We start from the raw sequence: 22,267 nt of genomic DNA on the forward strand, positions 1-22,267 counted from the left end.
GTTACTGAATTTTAACAAGAATTGTAATGCACATAGATTATATAATTATATAACTAAAACAAGGGGTTTCATAAGACTGATAGATTCCCAGTCTTGTGATGTAATTATAACACCATACCATGGGGCATATTTAATTGATTTCACTTTATGTAGCTATTACTTACATTTTTTGATAAACTAGATACTATAACATATTACTGAAGATAACATTTTAATTTCAGTGGAGCTTCAATGCCACGCAAGTGACAATCAGTGGCCTGAACCCTGTCACAACATATAGGTTTCAGGTATTTGCTGAAAATGGTGTTTCAGATCAAGGACGGGACCCTCAGTATGTTGATATCACTGTCACCACAGAGGCATCAGGTTAGCCTTAATTGTTTATTGTGCAGAAGGCCTTAACTGAATTTAGGTTGATGGATATTTTTTGAATCTTAGTAGAAACATGTAGCATAGACTAAAATATCAAATATTTTGTGGGATTTGTAGTCTTTTTGTAATTAAGATTTAGCCATATTCATGTACAGCAAAAGAAAAATCTTTAGGTTGCATGAGAATACCATTGTAAATTATTAGCAACACTGTCAGAGTAATGATTTATCACAGCTTTACTGTGGAACACTACCTCTGTAAATATTTCATAGATAGTTGTTGGGCAGTTTTGTGTATGAATTTAAATGTAGTATGTGAGTGTTTTTTATATAACCTCTAGTAACAAAACCCTTTCCTTCTCCATTACCAAGGTGGCTTTATGGTGGTTGGCTCCGAAGCTGAGGGTGGGTGAACCTTCTTGTAGTTTACATTTGTCCCCCTTCACCTCTTTATATTTTTCTCGTAGATATAACTCCTCTTAATTTATCATTTCAACTTGAACATCAATTTGAGCACATTTGTTTTTGTCATTACCTGTTTATCACATTAAAGCTTTTTGTCTAGTGTTATCATTTTATACCTGCATAAATTGTTAATATAAGTAATAAGTGATAAGATTAAAGCATATTTAAAGTTTTATCTCTGAGGTTAGGATGAACTCCATATTTGAGACTTTTTCACTTGTTTTTTTGACATATATTGATTATTGATACCTCTAGTGTCAAATGGTACATATAATGGCAGTTTGCTTTTCATTTTTTCTCTAACAATTTGTCAAGAGACTGATGCCAATAGAATTTTGACTGTCATAGTGACATAAAGTAATATAGTGATATAAAGTAAATTATAGACAACTTTATAAACCTTGATGGCTCATTAGTGACACAAAAAATCATCTTTCTGCAGTACCGTCCATGGTAAGCAATGTTCGCGTCACAAGTGTAAAAAGCACTGAGATATCACTAGCATGGGATGCTCCAAGTGATCCATATTCAGAAATTGAAATGTATGAGGTAAGAAGTTTAGAATTTTTATATTTGCCAAAATGTAGACCTAGTTTTCCTAAAAATATTTATACTGTTGCTGCATTTAGTCTTTGATGTAAGAAGGATGCCTAACATCTAGGTACCAGTATGAAAGAAAGGTAAGGTGGATAAGATACTACTGGAAGTTCATGGGAATGGGGTCATTTTAATTACTCTGGTGAAAATGCTGAAAGATGGGAATATTTTCTGGAATGGAGAGGATTGTTTTTATTGTCATGATGACTGATTTAAAGGAGGGATGCAAGAGCTTTAGTGTGGTAACTTTAAAGCTATATTGTTTATGAATGGGTAGTCATAGTTTCAGTTAGAAGGTGTAAGTGGGAGGAGGGTCTTGGTGTTTTACTGAGTGAACTATGAATAGTTATTGATGGAGAAAATTTAAAGGTCATAGAATTGGGGTATTTGAAGGGATGAGCAAATGCTTCTTTGAGAAAAAGAATAAAGATGTAGGATTTGTTAAAAATAACTCTTGATAGAATTTTCAGACTATATAATGTATGTACCATATTTATGTATCATGTACACATTTACAGAAAATAATTTGTAGTAATTGAAATAATTTCCATTGCCTGACTTGATGCTTGAAGTACCTTCCGTTTCTTCTGCTATTACACTTCTTTTTCTCTTTGGACTTGCATGAAACACTGGAAAGGAATGAAAAAAAAGATAGAATGTAAAATGTTTTTAGTTTTGTAAGAACATGTACCAGTGTTAAAGAAAACACTTGTATTTATGTATGATTCTTTTGTATTATGAAGTATACTACAAACTCTTACATTGTACATTATGATAGTAAAGTGCATATGAACTTGAATTAGATTACTTAAAATTACTATGCAAGAAAACGTGCATGACTCGTGAGTTTAGGTGGATCAGATGTTTATTTACATTGATAATTAGTGACGTTGCTCATAGATAACAGATTTTGATTGGCATTGTAGAAGCTGTGTGATGTAGCAACTGATGATGTAGATGGAAAGTTTTTTAATCTTTGGTCACAGTTTAATACTAAAGTAGTAAGAGACCATTTCCCTCACCACAAAATCTGGCCCTTTAATGGTTTTCATGATTTACAATTGTTCATCATTATGTGTGAGAAATGTAAAATCTGTCACATTAAAAAGTTTATATAAAGTACATTTTTATGATATATTAATGCTTGATGTGGAAACACTATGGTTTTTCCTTCTCAAGAAATGGGTAGAAATGGACCAGTCACCATTTGCACATTTCATTAGAGAATTCACTCCTCAATAATGTACCTAGAAATGAATTCCATGGCCAAAGGTTGTGCCAAAGAGAAATTGTGATTTTTCCGAATAACAGTAAAAAGGATTTAGTCATATATTTACACTTTGTGATTATAGTCATCATCCAGACACACTAATGAAAGCACATTTTTGTTAGATTTCTAGGAAGGAAAATGAGCCTATTTTAGCTAGATTTAGAGAACAAGGTAGATGATATTGAATTAATTGACAAGGATGATATGTTTGCAGATTATGTTATATATAATATATGGTTTCAGAAGTGGTAGAGGATGTGTGGATCAGGTGTTTGCTTTGAAGAATGTATGTGAGAAATACTTAGAAAAGCAAATGGATTTGTATGTAGCATTTATGGATCTGGAGAAGGCATATGATAGAGTTGATAGAGATGCTCTGTGGAAGGTATTAAGAATATATGGTGTGGGAGGCAAGTTGTTAGAAGCAGTGAAAAGTTTTTATCGAGGATGTAAGGCATGTGTACGTTTAGGAAGAGAGGAAAGTGATTGGTTCTCAGTGAATGTAGGTTTGCGGCAGGGGTGTGTGATGTCTCCATGGTTGTTTAATTTGTTTATGGATGGGGTTGTTAGGGAGGTGAATGCAAGAGTTTTGGAAAGAGGGGCAAGTATGAAGTCTGTTGGGGATGAGAGAGCTTGGGAAGTGAGTCAGTTGTTGTTCGCTGATGATACAGCGCTGGTGGCTGATTCATGTGAGAAACTACAGAAGCTGGTGACTGAGTTTGGTAAAGTGTGTGAAAGAAGAAAGTTAAGAGTAAATGTGAATAAGAGCAAGGTTATTAGGTACAGTAGGGTTGAGGGTCAAGTCAACTGGGAGGTGAGTTTGAATGGAGAAAAACTGGAGGAAGTGAAGTGTTTTAGATATCTGGGAGTGGATCTGGCAGTGGATGGAACCATGGAAGCGGAAGTGGATCATAGGGTGGGGGAGGGGGCAAAAATTCTGGGAGCCTTGAAGAATGTGTGGAAGTCGAGAACATTATCTCGTAGAGCAAAACTGGGTATGTTTGAAGGAATAGTGGTTCCAACAATGTTGTATGGTTGCGAGGCGTGGACTATGGATAGAGTTGTGCGCAGGAGGATGGATGTGCTGGAAATGAGATGTTTGAGGACAATGTGTGGTGTGAGGTGGTTTGATCGAGTAAGTAACGTAAGGGTAAGAGAGATGTGTGGAAATAAAAAGAGCTTGGTAGAGAGAGCAGAGGAGTGTGTTTTGAAATGGTTTGGTCACATGGAGAGAATGAGTGAGGAAAGATTGGCCAAGAGGATATATGTGTCGGAGGTGGAGGGAACGAGGAGAAGAGGGAGACCAAATTGGAGGTGGAAAGATGGAGTGAAAAAGATTTTGTGTGATCGGGCCTGAACATGCAGGAGGGTGAAAGGAGGGCAAGGAATAGAGTGAGTTGGAGCGATGTGGTATACCGGGGTTGACGTGCTGTCAGTGGATTGAATCAGGGCATGTGAAGGTCTGGGGTAAACCATGGAAAGCTGTGTAGGTATGTATATTTGTGTGTGTGGACGTATGTATATACATGTGTATGGGGATGGGTTGGGCCATTTCTTTCGTCTGTTTCCTTGCGCTACCTCGCAAACGCGGGAGACAGCGACAAGGCAAAAAAAAAAAAAAAAAATTGATATAGATAATGTAGATCTATTTTATGGTCACTGACTCCTCCAGCATTGTAAGTTAGCCAAGATGAGGTAGAAAAAGGTTTTCTTACAAAAGAGGGGCAGTGTTTACAACTTTGGCTGCTCTTTTATAATGCAGCATCTAACTGTTGCAGCTAGTCATTTTACAAACTTGTCATGAAAAAATTGATAAAAGAATCATGCTGATTATAACAGATTCATTATATGTATATGATAAGTTAAAACATAAGAGTAATCAATAATTCATTTTTCAATGTATGCAAATGAATTATAAAACACAGGCAATGGCAACTCGCTCGACATTCAACTCTTACTCCTTTGTGCTGAAATGTTTACAGAACTCTTACTCATTATCATAGTGAAAGAACTTGACAAAATATGCATCAGAAGTAGGTTTTTTTCCCCCTTGATATGAGTATCTTTGAAATTGTAAGTGTGATTTTTCTAAACTTGAAAAAGATGAATTTCGAGGGTTGGAAACGAAACCATGGTGAGACATTTCTGGATTAAGTACTATGCAGTACTTGTTTTGCTGTAGACTTTAACAAAGGAAAGCATTTTTTTTTTTAATCATTGGCCATTCTGTTCAATTGTTCCAGCAAAGTTTGATCACAACGAGGCTGCTAACAATTTTGAAGTGGATAAGAGAATTTTTTTTCTTAGATATTTTTGAAATAATGAGGTCAGCCTTTACTACTACTTTTTATAGCAGTATGATTAATACTGATGATAGGATTTTCTTCAGAATTCTGACTGTATCCTTGAGAATTTATGTATGTTGATTTTTATGTAATTAAAATATGGTCAAGGCTATATGGCTGTACTTCTTTCAGGTGCGCTATTATGTTCAAGACTTACAAAACAACTCCTCTAGTATCTTGACTAAGAAGGAAGAATCTTCCCTAGTGTCTTTGCAGCAAAGGACTGTCTATGGTTTCCAAGTCCGGGCAAAGACTACCCATGGATGGGGTGATTACTCACCCCCAGTATATAAGAAGACGGGACACCTCTTAGGAACAGGTAAGAGTTTGTTGTGTTCATGATTAAAGATACTTTCTTTAGCCGTATGTGGATTACATTTAAAAACAGCCTTAGTTTGTATGCAGACATCCTAATATTTGGAGAGATAAATTTGATACTGAGTGAAACTTTTAATGGTGTCTCTCATGTTTGTATGGTAAATTCATAGTAAATTGTATTGTTCTTTTCAGCTTATGTAGGTGATGAGGACAACACACAAGTTCGCATCATTGTTGGAGCAACAGTGGGAGCATTTGTTGTCATTGCAGTCATTGTCATCATGACACTTCTGTTCCTTAGAAGGTGGGAATTGTATTTCATTGTTATTAGCAGAAAAAAATTCATTGATTAACCCCTTCATGATACAAGGTTTTGCAGATATGAACCCCCAAGGCAAATGACACTGGTATATGAATAAAAGAAAATCTTTCTTTCATACTTTAGTCTCTATTTCCCATGTTAGTGAGGTTGTGCAAGGAATAGATGAAAAGGTTATGTTCAGTCACTTCCATCCATTCCCTAGCTGTCAAGCGTAATGCATTGAAATCACTTCCCCCTATCCACAATCAGGCCCCAGATACCTTTACCTTGGTTTCACCCAGCTGATTCATATCCCTTAGTTCTGTCCACTAACAGGACATTGCACCCTGTACACCAACTGGCTCCAATTCTTTCTATCGCATTTTTTCACCCTTCTACATGATCAGACCCCAACTCCAGCCTTCCAGCTCCAGTTTGGTCTCCTCCTTTTCCTTGACCCCTTCACCTCTGACACATTTGTTCATTTCGTCAACATCTCATCATCCATTCTCTCTGTATGTCCAAACCATTTCAGCACACCCTCTTTAACTCTCTCAACTATACTCTTCATATTTCCACATCCCTCTCTTAACATATCATCACTTACTTGATAATCCCTCCTCACACCATGTATTGCCCTGTACATTCTCATATACAGTCATGTGCCTCGCATCCATGCAACATCAAACACCCCATCTCCACCCTCCTAGATGGTGAACTCTTTCCACTCATTCCCCAGTGTCCCTAGGACCTATGGACCCTCTGCCACCCCATGACAATGTAATTCTTCTGGTTACCTTTATTTAGGGAGCTGTGGTTTTGATGCACTATACTTGACAGCTAGAGACTGAGTGTGAACGAATGTGGCCTTTGTTGTCTTTACCTAGCGCTACCTCGTGCACATGCAAGGGGAGAGGGTTGTCATTTCATGTGTGGCGGGGTGGCGACAGGAATGAATAAAGGCAGCAAGTATGAATTATGTACATGTGTATATATGTAAATATCTATGTATCTGGGAGTGGATCTGGCAGCGGATGGAACCATGGAAGCGGAAGTGGATCATAGGGTGGGGGAGGGGGCGAAAATCCTGGGAGCCTTGAAGAATGTGTGGAAGTCGAGAACATTATCTCGGAAAGCAAAACTGGGTATGTTTGAAGGAATAGTGGTTCCAACAATGTTGTATGGTTGCGAGGCGTGGGCTATGGATAGAGTTGTGCGCAGGAGGGTGGATGTGCTGGAAATGAGATGTTTGAGGACAATGTGTGGTGTGAGGTGGTTTGATCGAGTAAGTAACGTAAGGGTAAGAGAGATGTGTGGAAGTAAAAAGAGCGTGGTTGAGAGAGCAGAAGAGGGTGTTTTGAAATGGTTTGGGCACATGGAGAGAATGAGTGAGGAAAGATTGACCAAGAGGATATATGTGTCGGAGGTGGAGGGAACGAGGAGAAGTGGGAGACCAAATTGGAGGTGAAAAGATGGAGTGAAAAAGATTTTGTGTGATCGGGGCCTGAACATGCAGGAGGGTGAAAGGAGGGCAAGGAATAGAGTGAATTGGATCGATGTGGTATATTGGGGTTGACGTGCTGTCAGGGGATTGAATCAGGGCATGTGAAGCGTCTGGGGCAAACCATGGAAAGCTGTGTAGGTATTTATATTTGCGTGTGTGGACGTGTATGTATATACATGTGTATGGGGGTGGGTTGGGCCATTTCTTTCGTCTGTTTCCTTGTGCTACCTCGCAAACGCGGGAGACAGCGACAAAGCAAAAACAAAACAAAAAAAAAATCTATGTATGTGTATATATATGTATATGTTGAAATGTATAGGTATGTATATGTGCGTGTGTGGACATGTATGTATATACATGCGTATGTGGGTGGGTTGGGCCATTCTTTCGTCTGTTTCCTTGTGCTACCTTGCTAACACAGGAGACAGCGACAAAGTATGATAAATAACTTTTATTATGTCATGGAGTGGGTCATAGAATGAAATGAGTATTACGAATTATACTTGTCAGCCATTAGTGGACCAACTCGTAGAAAGAGGGATACACCTCACCTGACAGTCAGATCCATGCCATCCATCAGCTGACATCCTTTGAAAAAAAAAAGTAATCTTAAGGACCAATAAGTGTTTTTTGATTTTGTTATTGTATGGATTTTAGAAATATTTTGTCCACTGATTGTGAATTTGGGAGGTTATGGATTTTCGATATTCTCCCTGTACTATGCCGTTGTAAGCTGTTGCTTCATTTCCTGTGGGCCTAGTGTTCCTTGTTTATTATTTAGCAGTGACATTTCAATGTACTCTACTGGTTAGCATGTTATTTTTATTTTTATTATACTTTGTCGCTGTCTCCCGCGTTTGCGAGGTAGCGCAAGGAAACAGACGAAAGAAATGGCCCAACCCCCCCCCATACACAAGTATATACATACGTCCACACACGCAAATATACATACCTACACAGCTTTCCATGGTTCACCCCAGACGCCTCACATGCCTTTATTCAATCCACTGACAGCACGTCAACCCCTGTATACCACATCGCTCCAATTCACTCTATTCCTTGCCCTCCTTTCACCCTCCTACATGTTCAGGCCCCGATCACACAAAATCTTTTTCACTCCATCTTTCCACCTCCAATTTGGTCTCCCTCTTCTCCTCGTTCCTCCACCTCCGACACATATATCCTCTTGGTCAATCTTTCCTCACTCATCCTCTCCATGTGCCCAAACCACTTCAAAACACCTCTTCTGCTCTCTCAACCACGCTCATTTTATTTCCACACATCTCTCTTACCCTCACGTTACTCACTCGATCAAACCACCTCACACCACACATTGTCCTCAAACATCTCATTTCCAGCACATCCATCCTCCTGCGCACAACTCTATCCATAGCCCACGCCTCGCAACCATACAACATTGTTGGAACCACTATTCCTTCAAACATACCCATTTTTGCTCTACGAGATAATGTTCTCGACTTCCACACATTCTTCAAGGCCCCAGAATTTTCGCCCCCTACCCACCCTATGATCCACTTCCACTTCCATGGTTCCATCCGCTGCCAATCCATCCCAGATATCTAAACACTTCACTTCCTCCAGTTTTTCTCCATTCAAACTCACCTCCCAATTGACTTGACCCTCAACCCTACTGTACCTATGTTATTGTGGTAATATAGCTCTTTTAAGTTATTTTTTGGATGATTTTTGTTTGACTTCAAACATGAAAAAAATTCTAGCTGAACAAAGGTAGTTTAATTTCTCTGTTGTCTGTGAGCCACAGAGAACCATTAAGCCTGTAGAAATAGGAAATCACAATTAGCAGACAGTGCATATATACATACTCCAAAGTTATTAGCCACCAAAATTGGCTTGCTGTTTCATTCTGTTGTATTGATGTTTTCCATAGGATCAGTGATGGTCGTACAATTTTTCACATTAAGTTGGTTGAAAAGACTTGGTTTCACAAAAAGTATCAATATTTTCAAAAAGATTTGTAGTGAGCTTTAACATTGTAACTCTAGTTTTCAGTGTATTGGGCTGGGTCTCCCTCCTACTTGAGTCTGGGGTCTCAAGAGTCTTGTTCAGGTACCTCGCAGATAGTCATGGGTCAGTCATCGATGGTGTAGGGTTAGGCTCAGATGGTGGTATTTACCGTTGATCATTTGTCATTAACATTTATAAGGCCATCTGTGGTTGACTGTAGACCAACTGTGGTTGGCTCAGCTAAAAGCAGCTGTGATTAACATAAAACCAGCTCTGATTTACTAAAGACCAGCTGTGCTCGACCTAAGACCATCTATGATTGACATCGGTGACGTAAATGACTGGCATGAAAACCAGTGATAATGCACTAAAGTCACCATTGAAATTAGACCATTCTTCATCTGCCTAATGCATATGAAAATCCTAAGAGAGTGAAATATGATCACATGAAATGCTTATGAAAATTCCCTCCAGGTTAAGATATTTCAAATCTTTATGAATTCTTTTAACTTGGCTCTTCAAAGCCATGTTAAGCAATTTCAAAAGTTTTTGCTGCATGTAACTGGTAATGGACTATTCTTTTCAACTAAACTTGATATGTTTATATTTTTCAGCAGAGGCACAGATGAATGTAACAAGAAACAGCCATCTGACTGCGACACTCTAGAATATCGCAATGGTGAAGGTAAGAAGAAATTTTTCAGGTCTACACTTTTGTATTGAGAATGAACTATTATTTATTTTTCCCTTTTTTTTTCAGTTTGAGCACTTTTATGTTATTTTCATTACAGTCTTTAGACTAAAATGAAGCAAAGAAGGGTTAAAGGTTTATTATTTTTGTAGATAAACTTATAACTACAGGGTTTGATTTTGTTGTCCATTCTTATGTGAACTTCAGAAAAGTTCTTTTTATTTTTCTTTCCAAGTACATCTATTCTTGAAATCAAAAGTAAACTTACCTAACAGATGCCACCAACTTGTGTCATCCTGCGTTACACCCTGCCTGCTTTAGAACTGGGCATCTCACCCCGTGGACCCTAAACACATCTCCTGTGTACAGTACGTGTAGCACCCACCAGGCTCCTGCTCCCCCCTGTGCTCAGCATTCAGACCCATGCGCTTGTTCGCATGTCAGAAGCTACACCCTACCATTACTCTTAATTGTACAGTATGATTGGAGGACTTGCCTCGTGTATTGCAGGAGCCCCACATCTTGCCTACACCTCTCCTTGCATCATTATCAAGCTAATACATATTGCCTGACACTTTCATGGCCTGAATTTACAAATCCTGCACACTCATATACCACTACACCCTTGTCCCTGCATAAAAAGTTGATATAAAGCTCACCTTGTAATCCCACTTTTCCTTTGTAGCTGATCAGAGGAGCAGTTTGTTTTATGACTGTATCCCTGTATTTTGAGTAGAGATTGGAAGTATGCAGTTCCCCAAAAGTCTGTGCTCTAGATTTGGGTTTTGATGGGTCTTTTGCCTCCCAGTATATGAGGAGAGAGATGTGCTGTGAATGCATTTGAAACCTAATTCTAACTTTGATTAAAATACTGATTTGACAAGTTAAATATTTGGATAAAAGAGAATAAAGTCCAAGGTTTCAAAGGCAAAGATCCTATTTGTGAATATCCTTGGCTGTGGAGAATTAAACTCTGACTGCCCCACTTTCCCTCCCTCCTGCAATCACCCTCCCAGGACTGATTGTCACCTTCAGTAAGTGTAAGTCTTATGCCTGGCCCTTCTGTGCATACCAGTAGCCTCCTGCATTAAGCCTCTGTAGGGAGTCCTGCTTTAACTGTCTTCTAGTTATGGCTTCATTTAGAGCATAATTCTTTTATCATCTCCTGGCTGAACACATGCTCATTTTATTCTTGGCTTTATCATTATGAAGAAAGAGCTTTGTGCAAAAAGTCCATTTTCATTAGTTATTGTTTGACATCGTTTGCTTCACTTTGCAGAAACATTCTTTGCATTACAGTATTTTCTTATAATTAAACCTTATGCCTTAACATTGCAATATGTGCTTAGTGTATGAGTAGTTTTAATGTATATGGTAGGGGGTATATGTAGCATTTAACATTTGGTTTTAGAAACTTAGTTTTGTAATAACACAGATCATTTAATGACCTGCACATGAAAATCAAACTTGAAGTTGTTGTATACGACCTAACATAAACTGACAAGCTGCTACAAAAGCAAATTATACTCTGAATTTAGAGAACCATAGATGCTTTAGCAAGCAAAGATCTTTCACTTTCTCCTTTCTAATAATTCCTGATAGATACCTCCAAACTGCAGTATTAGAATGCAGTCCTTTAAAGTACTTACATGAAGAGCCAGAACCCTGACCCCATGAGGCATGTATGTATAGATCACTCAGGCACCCGTTTAGTGTAAGTCCGCCCGATTGTTTGTCGTCGTTGCAAAAGTGAGGCTCCCTAGTTGGTAATTTGTGTTTAACTCCCGTATTTTTACCCATCTGTTACAGTGCACGGTGTTTTGGAAAACCCACCTATAGTCCAAACCCACACCACCGGAAGTAGTAAGTATTAGTTCCCTGACGTCCTACTAACCTGTGGCCAAAAGGAGAGATTAATTGAAGTGAAAATAAAATTTTGTCATTATTAAAAATATGGAAACTAGATTTACTGTTTATTTTTAGAATGCTTTCATTGCTTTTTTTTATTTTTTTTATTTTGTTTATTTTTTCTATTTTGATTTTTATTTCTCTCCCTAAAGCCTGCTCCCTTATATTGAGTATGCCTTGTGTTGCACCTCCCATACCCCACCTACACCCTCATATGTCCTCGTACCACTTGTAGGAGTAGACCAGAGTGACCCAGTATTCAGTAAAGTTTTTGTGCTTTGCTTTACTAATGCCAAATAACATATTTTTTGCTTTCCATTAAGGGTGTTTATAGCCCTGTCATGATATGCATTCTTAATACTTTTTATATTATATTTCTACTTCAGCAGTAAAGAAACAGTCATTTTGAAATACATTACTCATGGCTAACTCTTTATTTATGAACATTCTAGATACACATTTTTATTCTAGAAGATCTTAAAGGGCCATAGCCTCATGCATTAATAGGGCATGCCCCCACCTTTATCTGTTTCAACATATGAGATGTGTTTAATGAATGGTGGAAGTTTACTGCAGTTTAAAGTTTTCTTTCTTCAAGGCTGTGAGTTTTAGTTTGTGTTAATAGTTTTGTTTTGACTTTGATATTATTTTTAAAGCTTTTTTTTATACATAATGAGTGAAGAAATTTTATAACCTCTGTGTAAGGACTAACAGAATAGGCAGTTCAGATTTCTGTTGATTACTTGAGGATAGCATCTGAAGTTGCTCTTGTTACAGTGTATTCTAACATGATTATACCACAGTAATTGATATTTCCAGCCATTTAGTATGGTTACTGGCATTTTAATGTAGTCTTGATAATGCCCATCTCTCATTTTCAGTGACAACACCTCTCTTTACTCAAGTTGGTCACCATCGAACTTACATAGATCCTCATACATACGAAGACCCAAACCAAGCCATCAGAGAGTTTGCGAGGGAAATTGATGCATCATATATAACTATTGAAGCTATCATTGGTGGTGGTGAATTTGGGGATGTATGCAAAGGTAAACTACAACTTCCCAGCCGACCAGAAATGACTGTAGCAATCAAGACTCTTAAGGTAAGAAATAAAACAAACTCGACATACAGGTTATGTTGATACATAAGTGTAGCTCTGTTGCATTCATGGTCCACCTAGGGTCAAGTGCATAGGTTTGAATCCTGTTTAGGGAAGCACTGATTATATGCATGATAAGTGTGTGGCATGTGGAAAATGGATGGTGGAATGGTGCAGAAGGGCAGTGAGTAGCAGGATCAAGTTTTAAGGTTCTGTTGAAAGAGAAAAGAGAGATGTATGGGAGTTAATTGCAGGAAAGGAATGAAAGTGATTGGTAAATGTACAAGAGAAAGTGGCAGGAGGTCACGAAGAAGAGGAAGGCTTAAAAAGAGAGCTTATGAGAGATGGGGTGAGAGAGAATCAGCACACTTCAGGAGAAATTATTATGGATGGAGGTTGATAGTGTGAGAAATACAAGGAAACGTATGGGAACTTCTGTGAAGGGGCAAATGGGGAAGTGGTAACAGGCATACTTGAGATGAAAAGGAGGTAGACTATTTTCAAGAGTTGCTGAATACTTTTGATAATAGGATGGCAGATATGGATGAGTTGGATGTGGAGGGATGCAGAGTGTGAGAGCCAAGTGAGGATAGTAAAAAGAGAAATGACGAAACCTTTACATGCAATGAAGTGTGACAGAGCAGTTAGTGGATGGGGTTACAGTTGAATTTCATAATGAAGTGGGTGATTGTGTTGTTGATTGGTTAGTTAGGATTTTCAATGTATGTATGGCTCATTGTGAGGAGCCAGAGGATTAGCATAATGTCTTTATAGTGCAGCTGTATAAAGGCAAGGGAGACAAAAGTGACCTCAAATTGCAGAGGTTTAAGTTTTTTGAGTGTAGCAGGTAATTTCTACGGGAGAATGGTGGCACTGGTAAAGTTTCAAACAGAGGAGGAACAGTGCAGCTTAAAAAGCAGTAGAGGGTGCATGGATCAGGTGTTTACTTTCAAAACGAAAATGGATAATTGTGTTGTTGATTGGTTAGTCAGAATTTTTACTGTATGTATGGCTCATGTTGAAGTGCCAGAGTATTGGTGGATTGCCTTTATAGTGTAGTTGTAAAAAGGTAGGGGAGACAAAAGCAACTTATAATTACTGAGGTACAAGTTTGCCCAGCCATAGCAGGCAAGTTGTAGGGGAGATCGGGGGTATGCACAGTGTTTCAGACTGAGGAGGAACAGTGTGGCTTCACAAGAGGTAAAGGGTACGTGGATAATGTGTTTACTTTCAAGAATGCATTCCCAGATATTTAGAGAAACAAAAGGACTTCTTTGTATTATAGATGGGTCGGGAGAAGACATAGGGTTGAAAAGATGCTTATTGGAAAGTGTTGTCATTATATGATGTGGGAGGAAAGCTGCTAGAAGTAGTAAAGAGTTTTCATCAATAAAGTGAGATGTGTGTGTAGGAAGAGATGAGGGTGGTGAGGTGCTCCAGGCAAAAGTGGGTCTGCTGGAGGAGTGTGTGATATCAAAGTGGCAGTTTTATTTGTTTGTAGATGGGGTGATGGAGGTAAAGGTAAGGGTCTTGGAGAGAGAAGCAGGTATATAGTCTGTTGTGGGTCAGGGAAGTAAGTCACTTGTTTGCTTATGGTACGACATTGGTGGCAGATTCAAGTGAGAATTTGCAGAAGCTGGTGTCCAAGTTTAGGACAGTGTTTGAAAGGAGAAATTTAAGATTAATTGTAAATAAAAGTAAGGTTATGAGGTTTAATAGTGAGACAGGTTATTTGGAGTGCAAGTTCGATTGAAGAAAACTTGGTGCAAATGGAGTCTTTTAGATACCTGGGATTGGAAATGGCAGCAAATAGAACCATGGGAGCTGAAGTAAGCTATAGGGTAGATGAGGGGCAAAGGTCCCGGATGCATTAAGGAATGTCTGGAAAGCGGGATCTTTGTTTTTTCGGGCTAAGATCGGTTTGATTGATGGCATAGTAGTCTCATTGATGCTGTGTGGATGCAAGGTATGGACCCTAGACAGAAGTAAGAAGAGGGCAGATGTGTTGGAAATGAAATGTTTGAGGACAATATGTGGTATGAGGAGGGTTGATCAAATGAGAAATGATTGGTTAAAAATGAGTTGTGGTAGTAAGAGGCATATGTATGAGAGAGCTGAAGAGGGTGTGCTGAAATGGTTTGGATGTAGGGAGAGGATCACTAAGAGTCTATACATTTCAGAAGTGGATAGAACAAGGGAAAGGGTGAAATCATGTTGTTGGTAGAAGGATTGAGTGAAAGGTGTTTTGGAGGTTCAGGGCCTGAACATACAGGAGTGTTTGAAACATGGAAGAAAAGTGTATGCAAGTGCTTATTGACAGTAGTAGAAGTGAGTTAATGGAGAATAAGTGTGGGGCAAGGGGGTTTTAGGAATGATTATCGATGTTTGTATCTGATTTTTGCTCTGAGAACAAGTGTAGAAAAGTACAAAGCAAAATGTAAGAAGCTGTAAGCAGCTTATGTGAATCTGGAGGAAGTGGATGAGTCAAATGGAATGGATAGTTTGAAGCCTTCGGTAGAAGAGCAAATACATGTGTATGAGTGGGTGGAGAGTTAAGCAAAATTTCAGTATACATGTGGATATGAGGCAGGGCTGTGTGATATCACCATGGCTTTTGACCTTAATGTATAGATGGAGTGATACGAGAGGTGATAGCAAAACTAGGGAAAGGGGTTGGAGTGATGGAGTGTGATGGTGAAATATGATGATTAATGACAAGCATGTTTGTGAATAATACCATGTTTGGTAAGAGTGAAGAGCTGTTGCAGATGGTTATGAGTGTGTGTGTTTTTGGCACTCCCTCACTAATGTGGGAAAAAGCTTTTGAGTATGGGTAAGTAAAAACTAGAGGGGATGATTTCCAGCCCCCTGCTCCCTCCCCTTTGTCACCTTTTTCGACACAGGAAATATGTGGGAAGTGTTCTTTCTCCCCAATCCCCAGGGATAATGTATGTATATGTTGGAGAGTGAATTGGATCGATGTGGTATACCGGGGTTGACGTGCTGTCAGTGGATTGAATCAGGGCATGTGAAGCGTCTGGGGTAAACCATGGAAAGTTGTGTGGGGCCTGGATGTGGAAAGGGAGCTGTGGTTTCGGGCATTATTACATGAAAGCTAGAGACTGAGTGTGAACGAATGGGGCCTTTGTTGTCTTTTCCTAGTGCTACCTCTCACACATGAGGGGGGAGGGGGATGGTATTCCATGTGTGGCGAGGTGGCGATGGGAATGAATAAAGGCAGACAGTCTGAATTGTGTGCATGGGTATATATGTTTGTGTCTGTGTGTGTATGTATATGTGTACATTGAGATGTATAGGTATGTATATTTGCGTGTGTGGACGTGTATGTATATACATTGTGTATGGGGGTGGGTTGGGCCATTTCTTTCGTCTGTTTCCTTGCGCTACCTCGCAAATGCGGGAGACAGCGACAAAGCAAAATAGAAAAATATAAATGTTGGAGATGGAAGGATGTAATAAAAAAGATCTTGAGTGATTAGGGCCTGATCATGCAGGCCCTATACATCTCAATGTATACATATATATATACACACACAGACATAATATATATTATTTATTTATTATTCTTTGTCACTGTCTCCCGCGTTAGTGAGCCAGCGCAAGGAGACAGACGAAAGAATGGGCCAACCACCTACATGCACGTCCACACATGCACATATGTATACACATACACAGACATGTACATATATACACATGTGCATAATTCATACTTGCTGCCTTTATTCATTCCGTTGCCACCTCGCCACACATGAAATGTCAACCCCACTCCCCCACAGGCGCTCAAGGTAGCGATAGGAAAAGACAACAAAAGCCACATTCGTTCACACTCAGTTTCTTGCTGTCATGTATAATGCACTGAAACCACAGCTCCCTTTCCACATCCAGGCCTCACAAAACTTTCTATGGTTTACCCCAGACGCTTCACATGCCCTGGTTCAATCCATTGACAGCACGTCAACCCCGGTATACCACATCGTTCCAATTCACTCTATTCCTTGCACGCCTTTCACCCTCCTGTATGTTCAGGCCCCGATCACTCAAAATCTTTTTCACTCCATCTTTCCACCTCCAATTTGGTCTCCCACTTCTCCTCGTTCCCTCCACCTCTGACACATATATCCTATTTGTCAATCTTTCCTCACTCATTCTCTCCATGGGACCAAACCATTTCAAAACACCCTCTTCTGCTGTCTCAACCACACTCTTTTTATTTCCACACATCTCTCTTACCCTTACATTACTTACTCGATCAAACCACCTCACACCACATATCCTCAAACATCTCATTTCCAGCACATCTACCCTCCTGCGCACAACTCTATCCATAGCCCACGCCTCGCAACCATAAAACATTGTTGGAACCACTATTCCTTCAAACATACCCATTTTTGCTTTCCGAGATAATGTTCTCGACTTCCAAACATTCTTCAAGGCTCACAGAATTTTCGCCCCCTCCCCCACCCTATGATTCACTTCCGCTGCCAGATCCACTCCCAGATATCTAAAACACTTTACTTCCTCCAGTTTTTCTCCATGCAAACTTACCTCCCAATTGACTTGACCCTCAACCCTACTGTACCTAATAACCTTGCTCTTATTCACATTTACTCTCAACTTCTTTCACACACTTTACCAAACTCAGTCACCAGCTTCTGCAGTTTCTCACATGAATCAGCCACCAGCGCTGTATCATCAGCGAACAACTGACTCGCTTCCCAAGCTCTCTCATCCGCAACAGACTGCATACTTGCCCCTCTTTCCAAAACTCTTGCATTCACCTCCCTAACAACCCCATCCATAAACAAATTAAACAACCATGGAGACAGCACACACCCCTGCCGCAAACCTACATTCGCTGAGAACCAATCACTTTCCTCTCTTCCTACACGTGCACGTGCCTTACATCCTCGATAGAAACTTTTCACTGCTTCTAACAACTTGCCTCCCACACCATATATTCTTAGTACCTTCCACAGAGCATCTCTATCAACTCTATCATATGCCTTCTCCAGATCCATAAATGCTACATACAAATCCATTTGCTTTTCTAAGTATTTCTCGCATACATTCTTCAAAGCAAACACCTGATCCACACATCCTCTACCACTTCTGAAACCACACTGCTCTTCCCCAGTCTGATGCTCTGTACATGCCTTCACCCTATCAATCAATACCCTCCCATATAATTTACCAGGAATACTCAACAAACTTATACCTCTGTAATTTGAGCACTCACTCTTATCCCCTTTGCCTTTGTACAATGGCACTATGCACGCATTCCGCAAGTCCTCAGTCACCTCACCATGAATCATACATACATTAAATAACTTTACCAACCAGTCAACAATACAGTCACCCCCTTTTTTAATAAATTCCACTGCAGTACCATACCATAGTCTTGGGCACTTATGAATGAATTAATATATATGAAAGAATACTTCCCACATTTTCCCTGCGTGTCGTAGAAGGCGACTAAAAGGGAAGGGAGCGGGGGGCTGGAAACTCTCCCCTCTTCTTTTTTTTTTTTTTTTTTCCAAAGGAAGGAACAGAGAAGGGGGCCGGGTGAGGATGTTTCCTCAGAGGCCCAGTCCTCTGTTCTTAACACTACCTCACTGATGCGAGAAATGGCGAATAGTATGAAAAAAGAAAAGAAAATTGCTAAAGAGTAAACAATAACAAATGATGCTATTTCCCATCTGTTCTTGGCTGTTCCTTACCACACAAGACACTGCAAATCAAATATAAAGGAAGGTTGTACATATTTTATGTGTCTTCCAGTAATTGTACCATTTTCATGGGTTAGATCAGGTAATTACAGCTTGTCAAATCATTCATATACATCACCTTGTGTCTCTTAAGAGTTATATATTTAAGAGTTATATATTTAATGAATAAAGATACTAATTTAATCCTCTCCATTTTATTTTTGAGAATGTACCTTATAGCAAATGGTTAGATATAATAAAGACAACTTTGTTAACAAGTTTCTTATTCTTTTTGAATGCTTTATTCAATATAATATTACTGAAAATTTGAATTACATTTCAGCCTGGGTCATCTGAGAAAGCTCGTGTAGATTTCCTCACTGAAGCATCAATTATGGGCCAGTTTGAGCATCCTAATGTCATCTTCCTTCAAGGAGTGGTGACCAAGAGCAATCCAGTTATGATCATCACTGAATACATGGAGAATGGGTCTCTCGACCACTTCCTCAGGGTTAGTCTTTTGTCACTGATGATACATTTACTTGGTGAAGATGTATGTACCATTTTAGGAAAGATAATGATGAGAGCATGTTTTACATATAGAGCTATTACTTTATAGATTATATTGCCTCTTAGTACATTGAACTGGTTAATGCATCCATATTGTCATAAGATCTCTTGGCTGCCTTGAAATCCTCTGGTATCAAAGATTCAAGTAATCCTGTATGTATAAGTAAATGAATCGTATGTTGCATTCATGGATCTGGCAAAACCATGTTATGCAGTTGACCTAGAGCCCTTGTGAAGGGTGCTAGGAATATATGGGGTAAATAGAAAGCTCCTAAGTATCATGTGTGAGTGGGGAGAAGGGTAAATGGTTCTATGTGAAGTTAGGTCAACACCAATGATGTGTGACATCACCATGGTTAGTTGATCTGTTTATAGATGGGGTATTGAGGGAGATTAATGCAAAGGTCTTAGAGCATGAGGGCAGGTCTCAGATACACTGAGAATGAGGAGGCTTAGGATATGAATCAGTTACTGTTTGCAGATGACATACATGGTCTCATTGGCAGACTCCACAAAAAAAAAAATTTGCAGAAGTTGATGACAGAGGTTGGAAAAGAGTGTAAAAGGAGAGAGCTGAAAGTAAATGTGAACAAATGTAAGATAACAAGGTAAAGAAGGGGGATGAGACTGAATGGTATAAGTGTAAGTTTGAATGGGGAGAACATGTAGGATATTGAGTGCTAGATACCTGAGAGTGAATGGCGTATCAAATGAGACCTTGGGGACTGTGGCGAGTCATAGGTTGGGTTAATGGGCTAAGCTCCTGGATATAGCAAGGAATCTATGGAGGCAAATGTCATTTTATTTTAGGGTAAGGGTAAATATGTATGAAAATATAGTTGTCTTGACTGTTTTATGAATGCAAGTCTGTGAACTTGTAGGGGGAGAGTGGGGTTAAGAAAGAGGATAGATGTGTTTGAAATGAAATAGCTAAGGATTATATGTGGTGTGAAGCAGGTTGATCATGTAAGGAATGAGGAGGTAGGAGATAGTTGTGGTGATAAGAGCAGTGTGAGATAAGATGGCTAGGGTTTGGTTAAATGTTTTGGACAGTGTTCGAACAAGCTGAGACAGAGTATAAAGGTATACCTTTTAGAAGTGGAGGGAGCAAGGGAAAGTACCTTTTTCTCTACCCGTGGTTACCTACAACAAGATTATGCAGTGAAGGAAGGGTGTGAAAGTGTGTGAAAGAATAAAACAGAGTAAATGTGAATAAGAGCAAGGTTATTATGTTCAGCAGGGTTGAAGGACAAGTTAATTGGAAGGCAAGTTTGAATGGAGAAAAACTGGAGGAAGTGAAGTGTTTTAGGTATCTGGGAGTGGATTTAGCACCATATAGAACCATAGAAGTGGAAGCAAGTCACAGGGTGGGGGAAGGGGTGAAGGTTCTGGGAGTGTTGAAGAATGTGTGGAAGGCGAGAATGTTATCACAGAGAGCAAAAATGGGAATGTTTGAAGGATTAGTGGTTCCAACAATGTTATAGTAGTTGCAAGGCATGGGTAATAGTTTGGGTTGTGCAGAGGAGGGTGGATGTTTTGGAAATGAAATGTTTGAGGACAATATGTGGTGTGAGGGGGTTTGATCAAGCAAGTTATGAAAGGGTAAGAGAGATGTATGGTAATAAAAGAGAGTGTGGTTGAGAGAGCAGAAGAAGGTGTATTGAAATGGTTTGGTCACATGGTAAGAATGAGTGAGGAAAGACTGACAAAAAGGATATATGTGTCAGAGGTGGATGGAACGAGGAGAAATGGGTGACCAAATTGGAGGCAGAAGAATGGAGTGAAAAACATTCTGAGCAATCGGGGCCTGAACATACAGGAGGGTGGAAGGCGTGCAAAGAATAGAGTGAATTGGAACGATGTGGTATACTGGGGTCGATGTGCTGTCAGTGGAATTAATCAGGGCATGTGAAGCGTCTGGAGTAAACCATGGAAAGTTTTGTGGGGCCTGGATGTGGAAAGGGAGCTTTGGTTTCGGAGCATTACACATGACAGCTAGAGATTGAGTGTGGACGATTGTGGCCCTTGTTGTCTTTTCCGAGCGCTACCTTGCGTGCATATGGGGGGAGGGGGGTGCTATTTCATGTGTGGTGGGGTGATGACAGGAATGGATGAAGGCAGCAATTATGAATATGTACAGGCGTACATATGTACATGTCTGTGTATGTATATGTAAGTTGAAATGTATAGGTATGTATGTGTGTGTGGTTGTTTTTGTATATACTTATAAGGAGTCCATTGATTCTCTGCTTCTGCACAGAATATAGCCTTGAAGCTGTAGGAACCCTGCAATTATATGATACTTATTACAGTATGCCAAGCATCATGGAAAGGTTGATAAAAAAAAAAATATATTCTCTTTAATTTTTAAGCTTGTCCATATCCTTGTTATATAATTTGAAGAATTGCATTAAATCGTGAAAATTTGATATAGCACCTCCTCCAAGTTGACTAGTAGTTTGGAATGTGCTATTTTTTGCATCTAAAAGATTGACATATGCTTCCATCACTTGTGAACCATTCCATTCACAAACAGATATTTAGAGGATTTGCATTATCAGATACTGTGCGGTAATAAAGATGAATGGCCATTCAAGAAATATGTATAAAATGGTTTGTATCTGCAGGTCTGAATTGTCACTAGTCATTCATTTGTAAGTCATCACTTTCCAAGAAAGGGTTTTAAAAATACTTTTATGAAAGGATATGAAAAAGAGGTATATTCTCTAATTAAAATTATTAAGAGTAAAAATATTTCAGGTGAATGATGGGAAGTTTCAAGTCCTTCAGCTGGTAGGAATGCTGCGATGTATTGCTTCAGGGATGCAGTACCTCAGTGAGATGAACTATGTACACAGAGACCTAGCTGCACGCAATGTACTTGTAAATGCTCAGCTCATTTGCAAGATTGCTGACTTTGGGCTATCAAGAGAGATTGAGAGTCATACAGAAGGAGCATATACAACAAGGGTATGTTTTTTATGAGACATGAAAGGCTGATATACTCTTAAAGAGTATTGTCTTGCCCCAATGTACGTTTAAAAAGTTTAACAGTTTTACCAACAGGAATTTCGTTATGCTTTTTTAATGTACTGCTGATTCATACAATGAGT

The 22,267-nt window shown here is 39.3% G+C and overlaps 1 protein-coding gene across 12 annotated transcripts in view; it reads left to right on the forward strand.

Annotated features, from left to right (window-relative positions):
• Window positions 1-22,267, forward strand: part of Eph (Eph receptor tyrosine kinase) — a 1,175,025-nt gene that overhangs the window by 1,135,691 nt on the left and 17,067 nt on the right. For 3 of the 12 annotated variants that reach the window (XM_071672575.1, XM_071672570.1, XM_071672583.1), the window contains 11 exons: window positions 222-366; window positions 744-776; window positions 1,279-1,385; window positions 5,181-5,367; window positions 5,559-5,670; window positions 9,772-9,842; window positions 10,124-10,216; window positions 11,658-11,711; window positions 12,638-12,861; window positions 18,928-19,095; window positions 21,915-22,124. In XM_071672575.1, coding sequence (XP_071528676.1) covers window positions 222-366; window positions 744-776; window positions 1,279-1,385; window positions 5,181-5,367; window positions 5,559-5,670; window positions 9,772-9,842; window positions 10,124-10,216; window positions 11,658-11,711; window positions 12,638-12,861; window positions 18,928-19,095; window positions 21,915-22,124 — 1,404 coding nt within the window. Of the gene's footprint in view, window positions 1-221; window positions 367-743; window positions 777-1,278; window positions 1,386-5,180; window positions 5,368-5,558; window positions 5,671-9,771; window positions 9,843-10,123; window positions 10,217-10,864; window positions 10,889-11,657; window positions 11,712-12,637; window positions 12,862-18,927; window positions 19,096-21,914; window positions 22,125-22,267 lie in introns of all 12 variants that reach the window. The other 9 variants (XM_071672573.1, XM_071672571.1, XM_071672576.1 and 6 more) reach the window with 9 other exon arrangements.

Source organism: Panulirus ornatus, chromosome 17 (assembly GCF_036320965.1).
Source record: "Panulirus ornatus isolate Po-2019 chromosome 17, ASM3632096v1, whole genome shotgun sequence".
In the NCBI taxonomy this organism is placed as follows: Eukaryota; Metazoa; Arthropoda; class Malacostraca; order Decapoda; family Palinuridae; genus Panulirus; species Panulirus ornatus.